Source organism: Ctenopharyngodon idella, chromosome 21 (assembly GCF_019924925.1).
Source record: "Ctenopharyngodon idella isolate HZGC_01 chromosome 21, HZGC01, whole genome shotgun sequence".
Classification (NCBI taxonomy): Eukaryota; Metazoa; Chordata; class Actinopteri; order Cypriniformes; family Xenocyprididae; genus Ctenopharyngodon; species Ctenopharyngodon idella.
In genome coordinates this window covers 2,495,001-2,507,500 of record NC_067240.1, presented here as the reverse complement: position 1 = coordinate 2,507,500, position 12,500 = coordinate 2,495,001, and the positions used below count along the sequence as shown (strand labels likewise).

The 12,500-nt window shown below is 32.8% G+C and overlaps 1 protein-coding gene across 6 annotated transcripts in view; it reads right to left on the bottom strand.

Annotated features, from left to right (window-relative positions):
• Positions 1–12,500, bottom strand: part of sema4d (sema domain, immunoglobulin domain (Ig), transmembrane domain (TM) and short cytoplasmic domain, (semaphorin) 4D) — a 73,079-nt gene that overhangs the window by 15,991 nt on the left and 44,588 nt on the right. For all 6 annotated transcript variants that reach the window (XM_051878026.1, XM_051878020.1, XM_051878025.1 and 3 more), the window contains 10 exons: positions 9,808–9,953; positions 9,611–9,673; positions 9,399–9,497; positions 7,259–7,352; positions 7,013–7,129; positions 5,253–5,404; positions 4,294–4,469; positions 3,919–4,075; positions 2,345–2,567; positions 932–1,047 (listed from right to left, as the gene is read on the bottom strand). In XM_051878026.1, coding sequence (XP_051733986.1) covers positions 932–1,047; positions 2,345–2,567; positions 3,919–4,075; positions 4,294–4,469; positions 5,253–5,404; positions 7,013–7,129; positions 7,259–7,352; positions 9,399–9,497; positions 9,611–9,673; positions 9,808–9,953 — 1,343 coding nt within the window. The remainder of the gene's footprint in view (positions 1–931; positions 1,048–2,344; positions 2,568–3,918; positions 4,076–4,293; positions 4,470–5,252; positions 5,405–7,012; positions 7,130–7,258; positions 7,353–9,398; positions 9,498–9,610; positions 9,674–9,807; positions 9,954–12,500) is intronic.

Below are 12,500 nucleotides of genomic sequence, written 5' to 3'. Positions count from 1 at the left end.
GTGATTAATCGTGATTAATCACAGAAATTAAATATAGATAATCATTATTAAAGCTACAAAAGTTCTTTAGTCAAGAGCAGTGAGTACTTTTCTCCGTTAGCTTTGTTCTTTCATTATCTTCTATGACAGACGGCATTAGTGGCTGCTGTCACTTTAAGAGCCGCCGCTTCTGCACATGACGCGGATCTCACACTTTCTCACAGCTCTTTACTTTCATTTTAAGACATTATTTAACTCATTCAAGGCTGCTCTTATGAGGATACTTGACAAAACGGTTATTTTTGGCATTATTGTGCGTGTTATTGTTCAAGCGTGACATAGAACTCTATTCTGGTGCGTCTTTGGCGCACGTCTTTCTGTGCATCATGTATGTGACAGGACATTCACAGACAGCGCGTTCTCTTTTTCTCTTTTGGCGTGTTTAAATGGTTTAAAAGCATTTGCATGAATAAGAGCGTGATCATATATTGTAATGCTAGCCAAAGGATGACAGAAAAAAACGGATGCTGCGTTAATTGTGTTAATATTTAATAATGCGTTAAATTGGAAAAAAATGCATGCATTGACAGCACTAACATACATAACATACATATGGATCAAAAAAGTATATATACATATTCTTGTGTATATATACACATAAGAATATATAAACTCCTGTGTGTGTGTGTGTGTGTGTGTGTGTGTGTGTGTGTGTGTGTGTGTGTGTGTGTGTGAGAGAATGAGAAACAAGAAACTGGAGATGATTTGGTGCTGGAAGGGGAACAGAGTCTGTACAGACTGTCTGTCTCCACCATATGGAAACTTCCTCCCTGCTGCGAAATCACAGTGAATGAAACGTGTTTATGTCGATTTTATTTCACATGATTGATCCTCAAACGGTCACGTTGATAAGACGAATCTTAGCTGTTACAGTGTTGTTCTGGGTTCTTACCGCTCGTGTGGAGAGTAAAAGTGTTTTAATTGGCTCGGGGTTCTTCAGCAGCTGGATTTCCTCCACCGTGTGAACCTCGCCCTCCAACACCAGAGACTTGTGCAGTAAACCTTTATCTGAGAACACATTAGATATACAGATATCAACAAGATGCCATCTAAATCACCGTCATGACACTTTACTGTAAAGCAAAGCTTCCCAAACTTTTTTTGTCACCTGAACCTTTTTACTTGAATTTCTCCTGAGATTTTAAGTTAATATTTCAATAATTTAACAACACATTCACAGTTCACGGTTCTCTGATGTGGGTTAATGGTCTCATGATATGCAAGTAAACATAAAATATTTACTCTTTTATTAGTAAGTGTTTTGTTTTGACTTTGAAGCTGAAATTTAAAGTAGACTCGGACCTTTTTTTAGACGTGATCGTGACTCAGTCCACATTGCATTCACACTGGTGTTTTAGGAACCCAATCAAATTAAATAAAATAATTATATTATATTATATAAATAATTATGATAATACTATTGCTTCTACTACTACTACTACTACTACTAATTATTATTATTACTATATATTATATAAATAATAATAATAATAATACTTATCATTTATTTATTTTATATAATATATTATTATTAATAATAATCATTATTTATATATTACTATTGCTATTAATAATGCTATTTTATTATATCATTTTTAATAGTATTAATAAATTAATTTAGTATTATTAAAAGAATGATTATTTTATTATTATTAGCATAATTATTATTTATAATGTATTATTATTATCATTATTATTTATATATTATTACTAATATTTTATTATATACTTTTTGATATTATTATTAAATGATTATTTTCATTATATTTTAACTAATTATAAAAATAAAGAAAGAAAAATGACTGTTTTAAACTAGAATTGTAAATAAAAAAATAAAAAATGAATACTTGATAATTATCATAATACTTTATTTACACTACAAATTACTAATATTAATATTTATGTCTTATATTCTTCACTTTTTTAAGCGTTCAAACCCTCAAGTTGTAAACATTTCAAGTGCTCAAGCTTTTATTTTGGAGGAATACTACTGAAATGCTGCAAACTTCAGTGAACAAAAATGTTGGAAATTATGCAAATGTATAAATAAAGTAAATTTAAATGCACATTGATCTTGCAGCACAAGCAGAGATGAATTTTGCTGCGTTTACTGTGAACAGAGACGCTGAATGCGGCGGATAATTTCATGATTATCGTGCAGCCCCATCTGTTTATTTTAATTTTACATTCAAAGCTTTTCATCATCTCACAAACACCCGTTTGGGAAACCCCGGTGTAAAGAAACAAATCAAAACCAGACTTTCACTTCGTGTGGTTTTCACATTCTTTCACTGCATTCACTCACCGGTGGCGGTGAAAATCACATCGTAGATGTTGCCATCGAGGGCCGGAACTCTCTCCACGGCGATCTGCGTGTAGTTGACGTCTTTGGTGATGAGGCGCGGGCCGTTGCCGATGGGCAGCACGGGGTCCTCCAGCAGCGGATGGTCCCTCACAAACTGCAGCGTCTTATCAGGCAGCTGGAGGGACGAGTTGATGTTCTGCATGCGGTTCAGGTTGTTGATGCACTGAAATGTATAATATTCAAATGAAATGATTAATGATAGAGCAATTAAGAGGTGACATTATTAGCTTCAGCCGATAGCACTTCCTGACAAATGTTAGTTTCTCCTTATGTCAAATATGTACTGACAATTTATTATGTTAATGTATGCTAATTATGAGTTACAATAACACACACACACATATATATATATATATATATATATATATATATATATATATATATATATGTGTATGTATGTATATGTATGTATATATATTTATTGAATATAGTTATAATAATTTTTTTAATTACTTATTATATGTTATTTTATTATTTGCATGTAGTTCATTATTTGTATTTTATTTTTATTAAAATATTTTATTTTATTTATTTATTTAAATGTTAATAATTTTAAAGATGTATTTTTAAATTTTATAATTATTTTAATTATATTTTTTATTGATTTATTTAATTATTTATTATATAGTAATCATTTTATTACTTTTAATTACATATTATATACTTTATGTGTTATTTTATTATTTGCATGTAGTTCATTATTTGTATTTTATTTAAAATCATATTTTTATTCAAATATTTTATTTTATTTATTTAAATGTTTTAATATTTTTTTAATTTATTTTTAAATTTTATTTATTTTATAATTACTTTATTTTATTTTAATTTTAATTATTTATATATAAATATATATATATATATATATATAATAATTTTATTACATTTTAATTACATATTATGTGTTATTTTATTATTTGCATGTAGTTCATTATTTGTATTTTATTTAAATTTTATTTTTATTTTTATTAAAATATTTTATTTTATTTAAATGTTTAAATACTTTTTAAATTAATTTTATTTATTTTATAATTACTTTATTTTATTTTAATTTATATATATATATATATATATATATATATATGTGTGTGTGTGTAGTAATAATTTTATTACATTTTAATTATATATTATGTGTTTTTTTATTGTTTGCATGTAGTTTATTATTTGTATTTTATTTAAAATCTTATTTTTATTAAAATATTTTATTTTATTTATTTAAATGTTTAAATACTTTTTAAATTAATTTTATTTATTTTATAATTACTTTATTTTATTTTAATTTTATTTTTTATTTATTTAAATATTTTTTATATTTATTTACATATTGTTTAAATTTATTTTTTTATATTATTTATTTTATAATTATTTTAAAAATATCTTATACATTTTTATCTTATTTTATTTTATTTTTTGACCCTCATTTACATGACTAACTCCCTTTCCCAGCACCCTTTAAACTTAAGGATCCTGTGAACAGATATATACCACTGAAATCCATGCTTTGGGCAAATACTAACCGCTCCGGGTCTGGGACTCGGGGGGACACCATTAAATCGAACCCACTTGGTGTGGGACTGCTCCACCGTGGCCTTCTGCATGTACTTCCCTTTGGAGAAGACCTCATGCACTGAACTCATGTTATACGCACACACCGCGGACAGACCAACATTCCCCCTGAAACACAGAGAAACAAGAAATGCATTTCCCTTATGAATAAACAAAAATCCAGTTGTACCACTTCTTTTGTTTTGCATCAGTCCAATGTTATGACTCACAGATGAATCAAGCCTAACTGGAACAAGTGGTTTTAAATACCACACATGCTCATTTAGTACTGCGAGGTTTTTATTTTTGCTCTTTAACTATCCATAAACAAATGTGCTGAAGCTCACCACTGAGATGTGAAGACCCCATAGATGACGGTGTCTCTCCAGTGAGGGGCTTTCAGAATGAACACGTCATGAACCACGTTGAAGACAAAGTTGAGCTCAGGCATGGAGCAAACCAGTTTGGCCTTCAGAAATGATGTCCACTTCTTCTGTAGGGTCCTCTGGCCTCCCAGATCACCCTGTCATAAAGAGAGATGTGACACACTTTATAGAAAAAATGTTTACAATGTTACATCTGCATGGTGTCATTTACATAAAGTAAATATTTGAATATAACTGAAACTAAAACTAACAACAGTCTCAAGCACAAGGTTGTGTGGTTTTCAAACTATTGTATGGAAGTTGAAAGACTTCTGTAATCACAAAATTTTTTGAAGCGTTGATCACTGTAGCCAATCACAGACGTATCTGTTGAGTGCGTGAACACAATGGCCAATCAGAGGTGTTGACAAATCTGCTCAACAGCGCTCGAAGCGTCACATTTTTAAAATTTCGGTACTGAAGTCAGTACTTCTGACAACACTAATGCACCAACCTTTGTCAAAAAATGTGGCTTGCAAGAACATCTTTAAATAATCTTCAGCTCTGAATGGTTTTTATGTAACGAAAATGACATTTGATCAAATGTTGATTCTCTAGTAGTAGATAGAGAAACTGAAAACAAGATGTTGTCAGATAAAGCAAGAATGAAAAACAGAAAATGAGATCATCAGATATAGATAAGATGATAAGATAGAAACCTCCATCAGAGGTGACAAAGAGGGAAGTTTGATGACTTTTACTGAGAGGAAAAAACCTAACCATGTGGAACAAATACATTTTCCTGCCTTCATTGGAAACTAAATGCCAAATGACAAAAATAAACTTCTAGCAAACACTAGCGCTGGTGAAAACTGACAATTATCTTGTGTCAGCCGCAGCTGAGTAAGATTAAGATTGAGAGATAAGATGGCTGCTCTCACCTTACAAACTCGTGCGATCCTGGGGATCAGCAGCTTGCCGAAGAACTCGTACTCCACCGACACCTCTGTGAAGAAGTAGTAAATCTTATCGTCATCTCCATCCGGGCTGTTCTGCCCTTCTCGGATCACATCGGCGAAGACGAAACTGGGCTCTGAACAGGCAACCAGAATCACATGAAGGAGAGAGTCACAACTGAGCAGTGCTGTTTTAGTATTATTTACATACTGTTATAGGTTTATTAATGTTTTGAATGAGCTTTTATCTTTATATTTCAGTTTTCATTTTAATATATATATATATATTTTTTTTTAGTAATTTTGTTATGTGCTTTGGTCATTTTTGTTAGTTTTATTTTTGTTTTATTATTATTATTATTAAATATTACTATTTAGGTTTAGGTTTTATTTGATTTTTAGTTTTTATTTATTTCCAGTTTCAGCTTAAACTTACTTCAGTTAGTTGCTAACAAGGTTATTATTATTATTAACTAAAACCAAAATTAAAACCATACAAAAAACATTTTCATTACTTGAAATAAAACAAACATTAACTGACATAAAATAAAAAACCTTAAACTTAAGTTAGTTGCCAACATGGTTATCATCGTTAACTAAAACCATAAAAAATATTTACATTACTTAAAATAAAATACACATTAACATTCAAATTTTAAAAAAGTTTAACTTTATTTCAGCTATTTTCCACAGCAACATTTCTAATTTTTGTTTAGTTTAAATTCATGTACTAAAATGACAAACTAAAACTGAATAAAAACTATTTAGACATTTTTTTTTGTAAAAAAAATAACAAAAACTAATAAAAATGATGAAAACGCACAACAAAATGACTAAAATTAAAATGAAAACAAAAATATAAAATAAAATCTAATTCAAAATATTAAAAAAATTATAGTACAATATATCAATGATACTAAAATAACACTGGTTGCCAAGACAACATTTCTAATTTTCATTTAGTTTAAGTTTTATATGAAATAAAATAAAATAAAATCTAACTATTAGATAACAGTTAGATTTAATTTAATTATTTCATTTAATTTCATTTCAATTTTATTTCATTTCATTTTATATTATTTTATTTTATTTTATTTCATTTCATATTATTTCATTTTATTTTATTTTATTTTATTTTATTTTATTTCATTTCATTTTATTTCAATTAACATAAATGTTTTTAATAATTTTGGTTTTAGTTTTCATTAATAATAATAACCCTGGAACTGAGTTCATATTGAGGATGATTTTTATGTCATTTTTGGACTGAGTGAGTGCGAACGCGAACGTGGGCGAATTCCAAAAGCCGTTTTTGCGCCCTTGAAGGCCACTTCAGGAAGGGGACACTATTTGTAGGGGCGTTCCAAACGAACTGAATCCCTTCACAAAGGGCCCTTCTACAAGTCCGTTAGTGAAGGGTACATGTGATGGTCACTTCAAGGAAGTAATTTTATCATTCATGGTCGTGTGACCCAGGGTGACAAATTCTCATGATTGATTTTAAAGCTAGATGAGATTTTTACAGTCTATGGTTTTGTTTCTGATAAATTACACACATTTTTGTCAAATTTAATATGAAGTTTAAATAAGTTTCAGGTGAGAAATGTGTTTAATAGTAGGTTCGTTAGGTAAATGAGACTAAAGTTGACAGCATAGAGGGAACACGTTCACACTATGCCTACATGTATATCTATATGTACTTATACAGTATATTGTTTTATGTCGTGGAAACATTTGCGGTGTACCGTTGAGCCAGGACGTGGAATACTCTGTGCGCAGTAAACTCTGAGACGGAGAAGATCTAGAGATGATCGGCTCACTGCCCAGGAAGTTATAAGCGGTTCCCGAGTACAACTCGCCATCTGAACAGGAAACACAAGCAGTTAACTCACTCCTACTGGAAACGTGAGGATATAAAGAGTACCAGACAAAACACAGAGTGTCCTGCAGATGTGCTTCAGGTAACAGAAGGAAACTGCAGGTGAACTTACCAACCATTACAGTAGTGAAGCTTTGGGCAGGGTCAAAGGAGCATTTCCCCCTGCCATCCTCTTGTTTGTTGTGCAAACTGAAATTCTGCAGAGACTAAAGAGAAATGAGCCGGTAGTATCTCAAAGACTTCAGAATGTTACATTAAATTAGGGTTGCACCGATATGAAAATTTTGGCCGATACTTATAACCGATAATTCTTTATATTTAAAAGCCGATAACCGATATATTGGCAGATAAATCTAAATCCACATTTTTATATAATTTTTGAGAGCCTGATTACAAAAACAAAAGTCTCACCATTAATGCCATGTCCCAAACACACAATTATAATGTTCTCATTATAATATTATGTAGTTTATATGACAGACTTGTGCTGCACATGTTGAACTTAACTGTATTGTCCTTTTTGAAGTGATTTCAATCATATTTCAAGCAATTCAAAACCATCATGGATCTGAAGTGTCTCAGCTGAAGGAAATAATCCATTATTTATCAGCTCTTATATATATTTATCAGCCAAATTTTCTTATCGGGCCGATACCGGTAACATTAAAAATGAACATATATCGGCCGATACCGATATGGTAGCCGATATATCATGTAAAAGCGAAATAAGTAATGGAACAGATATAAAGCATCACATGTACACCTTAAAAACAATGCAAGTCGCTTTGGATAAAAGTGTCAGCCGAATAAGTAAACGTAAATAAAGAGATCAGGTTACAGAGTCACATGATCCTGTTGTACGTCATTAGGGGCTTTTGCACCGGAGGAATCTTTTCATAGTTCCTAGAACTATTGGCGGAAGTACCTGGATTTTGCCAACGCAACTTTGGACCAAGAAAAACATGATTATGTACTTCTGCTCAGCTAGCGACACTGGGCATTAACCACACGGCAAACGCAAATACTTTTTCATATACTGTCTAGTTTCTTTGTATAACAGTTCTATTTAATAATGTATTAGACAGGACTGTTAAACAGATCATAAGCTAATGGAGAATAGGAGCACTGTGTGCTCTGGTGTTCTCAGCACAGTCAAAATAAAAGTCACAACAACAAGAGCGGATTATGTCACTTCAGAATTCCTACTGCCGATGCGAATGCAAGCAGGAAAACTAGGGGAACTATTACCTCTCGGGGAACCACCCTGGTGGCTAGATCCTATAACTACCTGGTGCTAAATCCCTATACAGCAAGAAAATGAGGAAACTATTGTATTAAAACTCACAATTTAGTAACAGAGTCATTGTTATCAAAATATCAAGGAAGTTCTGACAATACAGAGACAAACCAAAATACCACACATATTAAAATTGATAATAATACTTTTGTGTTTAAAACTATAAAGCGGAACAGCTGAGTTTCCAAAAGTAAAGATCGCAATGTTGTTATTGTTAACCAAAACCATAATGCAATTCAACAAGGTTGTTTAAGACATGCTCTCTCTCGTCTCGTATATTGACTCGTTTTGGTGTGTGAATCTTTTTAATTACATCAAGAATTATGTTGTGATTCACACTCACACACTTATAATACTATAATAGCATATTATAGAATAAATAAGTAATTTTTGAGCTCTAAAGTTAAACAATTATAAAATGAAAATATATAAGTAATTACATTATACATTCTATAATAATATATTATAGAATAATATATATAATTCATATTAATAAATTAATTAATACTAGATTGTTCTCCAAAGATTGCTCTCCAGTGTCATTTAGTTTTTTTTTTTTTATAAACTACATTTAATAGCTGCATTTAATAATTCTCAGTGTTATTATTGTTGTGGTCGTATTATTGTAATACTTTATGGGCAGAGAAGCTCATTCCTTCATAAAAGATGCTCACAAAGCAAAATTTTCAAATACTTCTTTGCCTCAAATGTTTGAAATGTTATTTATCTGTGAGCTGGTTGGTTTGGTTCAAAACTTAAAAGTCTTTATTGAAGAATTTCTCGAAATCTGTTTGGAGAAAATAGGAACCGATGCCGATAAAAAGTGGGCGCTTACTGTTGCTCAAGTACAAACTTGCAAACATCTTACACAGTTGAGAGCGTTTGCTGGTAAGCTTGGTTGACACTTTAAACATTTTTGAAGGTTTCATAAGTGAATATTAAGAGTTGTACACACCAGATAATCACAGAAAGGCTGAAACGCGTGAGTCCCGCAAACATACAGATTGTCTTCATCCACGACTTGCAAAACTCGAATGTAGTTTCGACAGTCCGTCTATCACATAAGCACAAAAAACATTTCAGTTACAGATAAAAGTATCCTCATATTTACAAAGTTTCCACCGTCAGTGATAAAATATTCAGATCGAAGGCATTTTTCCACATTACCTCTTTAGATTTGCCCTTTAAAATACACATTGACATGTCAGTCTCTGGAACTTTCCACATCAGCTGGAACAGAACACAGTCAATATAACATCACACGTGTGGAAAACAACACTGAGCACTGTGTGTGACTAACAGAAAGAGTCTTTAAAAGACATTTCAGGCTACATTATGAATTATGAGGCAGGAATAATTCTCACCTGGTTGCTCTTGATTGACACGTTGGTTATGTTGAGTTGGTAGATGACCTCTCGAGCACCCACGTACAGCACACCTCCGTCCTCGCTCAGCAGGAGAGTCGTGTAGTTGAACACATCCGGCTCCCAGAACTCAAGCAGGTTCACATCTATAGAAACACACACAGATTGGCTCACATCAGAAAGGATTTGTGGGTACTGGCCGAGATCATACTGGAAAATAAAGAGCAGACATATCTGACCACTATGTAGTTGAGAAGATGGAAAATTCAAGGAGAAAAACCACTGGAAAATAAAAGATATAGATACATAACATTTTCTGGAATCTTTTTACATCTGCTGAATGAATACATGCACATTTAAAATTTAATAAACTTCACAATAGTATTTTGAAAGACTTCAGTGTCACATGATCCTTCAGAAATCATTATAATATGCTGATTTGCTGCTCAAGAAACATTTCTGATTAAAATCAATGTTGAAAACAGTTTAATAAAGATGTAGATGTAGAACATTTTCTGGAGAAGCAAGATGATGATTTATAGATCTGGAACATTTGCAACTCTCTTTACATCTGCTGAATGAATACATGCATATTTAAAATGAAATTAACTTTTGAAAGAGTAATTTGAACAGCAAAAATGTAATTCTCCAGCTGGTTGTGGTTGAATCTGTTCCAGAGGAGATCCTGAACTCTATGAAAGCAGCAGCAGATGATTTATTGCTCCCAATAAAGCGGCGGTCAACTCATGAGTCATTCATTTGATCTTCAGCTCAATAAAACTGTAACATCTCCATCCAAACGTGTGTTTGTCATGCTCAGTCACATTCAGATCAGCAAAAGCCATTTGTTAATGCTTCTTTTTTGTTATTATTGCCATTAAATTAACATTAATCAGCATTAAATTATGTGCATTAAAGTGGTCCTATTATACTTTTTTACTAGGGGTGTGACGTGCCACGTGACGAGATTTCTCGTCGAGGTGAAAAGCAGTCTCGTGATATTGCCATGACGGAGGCGTGAGGGTGAAATTAGGATAGAATATGTCACCGCTGCATTTACATTACGCCTCCACTGTCGATTAGATTTTTATAGAAACTAAAAACCATTTAATTCAGTTGGATAACAGTCACTTCAATCCCATCCAGCTCATCCAACATGAGCTGCAGAGCTGTACGTTGTGCAGCAGGAATCAAGAGTTCACTGATCACATGATGAGATGACTGACAAGACCATAGCGGAGGTTTCGTTGCACAACAGAGCCTAAGCGTCTGACAAATGTCTTATCTTGTAGAATGTACGTTCGGCACCGCCGCTTCCTAATCACAAAGTACACACAATCGCAAAATCGAAAGCGAAAGTAAAACGTGAACGCGCGCATTCAAACACGATTTCAATACCCCGCATTTTGAAAGCGGCTCCCTGATGGGTCTCTCATCATTTTGAAATTGGGTCTCTATTTGCACTTTGAATATTGAGAGAGTACTTAGATTATGGTTGCACTTAGTGTTTGCACTTAATAAGATTAAGAGAAAACGGTGTTATTCATTTTTATTTATACCGTTTTTATTTCTATGATCAATTTGTGGAAAGGAGTTCAGTTAGGAGGTCAATAGTCTCAGCCTCAGATGTCACGCCCACGGACCGTTGGCTGAACGTCTGATGCATGTGGCACACTTATCTGGAAACACTTCAGGAGTTTCAAAGTCGTCATCTGGTTGTTTGAGTTCTACAGGATGTCCGGGAGACCGTGTGTCGCGTTCTTTAACGGTCCGCCTGAAAACAAATGCCGTGACGCCTAACCCCCTTGTGGAAGAAGAACGGCGTCATGTTTACAACGTTGACAATGCTTACCAGGATCAACTAAACGCTGGATTTTCAAAAGTATGTGAAGTTCGTGGCTCCATTGTTGCAGTAAACTTACACATGTTCTTGAATTAATCATCTATTAGATGCACGCCGGTCTGTTATTGTAGAGACACATTTACATTTTCATACCCCTAAACATGACGCGGAACAAAACGAACTGTGATTGGTTACGTTACATGTAATGACATTCATTACAATATGATCAGTTTAAACATTTCAAATGCACCTGCAGACTTTTTTCTAGTCATGTATTTGATCATTGAGGATCTCTTAAAAATACTGTGTAAAAATCTTGTCTCGTTCTCTTGAACTAGAGACAACAGAGCGTTACTGACAGACTGGGAAGAGACGAGCTGCAACAATGGAGAATATGGGAAAAAATTAGGTGTTTTTTGAACATTTAAGCATGAAAACCAAATTCAAGACTTTGTAAAAGGGCATAATAGGTCCTCTTTAAGAAAGTAAAAAGGGTCCATTTAGATTACAATTGCCTCTTCTGGAGGACACAACTGACCAAGTCAAAATGCAATGCTTGTAGTTCTTGAATACTTTATGCTTGGTAAGGAATATTTATATACTACATGTATATTTGAGCATGTGCATTCATAGATAGTGATTTATGTGTCACTGGCACACTTTAGTTTGTGTTTGGCTGCCAGTTTGATGTTTGCATGCGTGTGTTTACACTACATACTTGCAGCTCTCAGGTTGTCAGCGTTTTCGACAGAGACCCAACAGGCGCTGAAAACCGAAGCCCAGACGGGACGTCTGAAGGCGCCACATATGTGTGTGCTGATGCTATTTGTGTTAGAAAAGCCACACATCG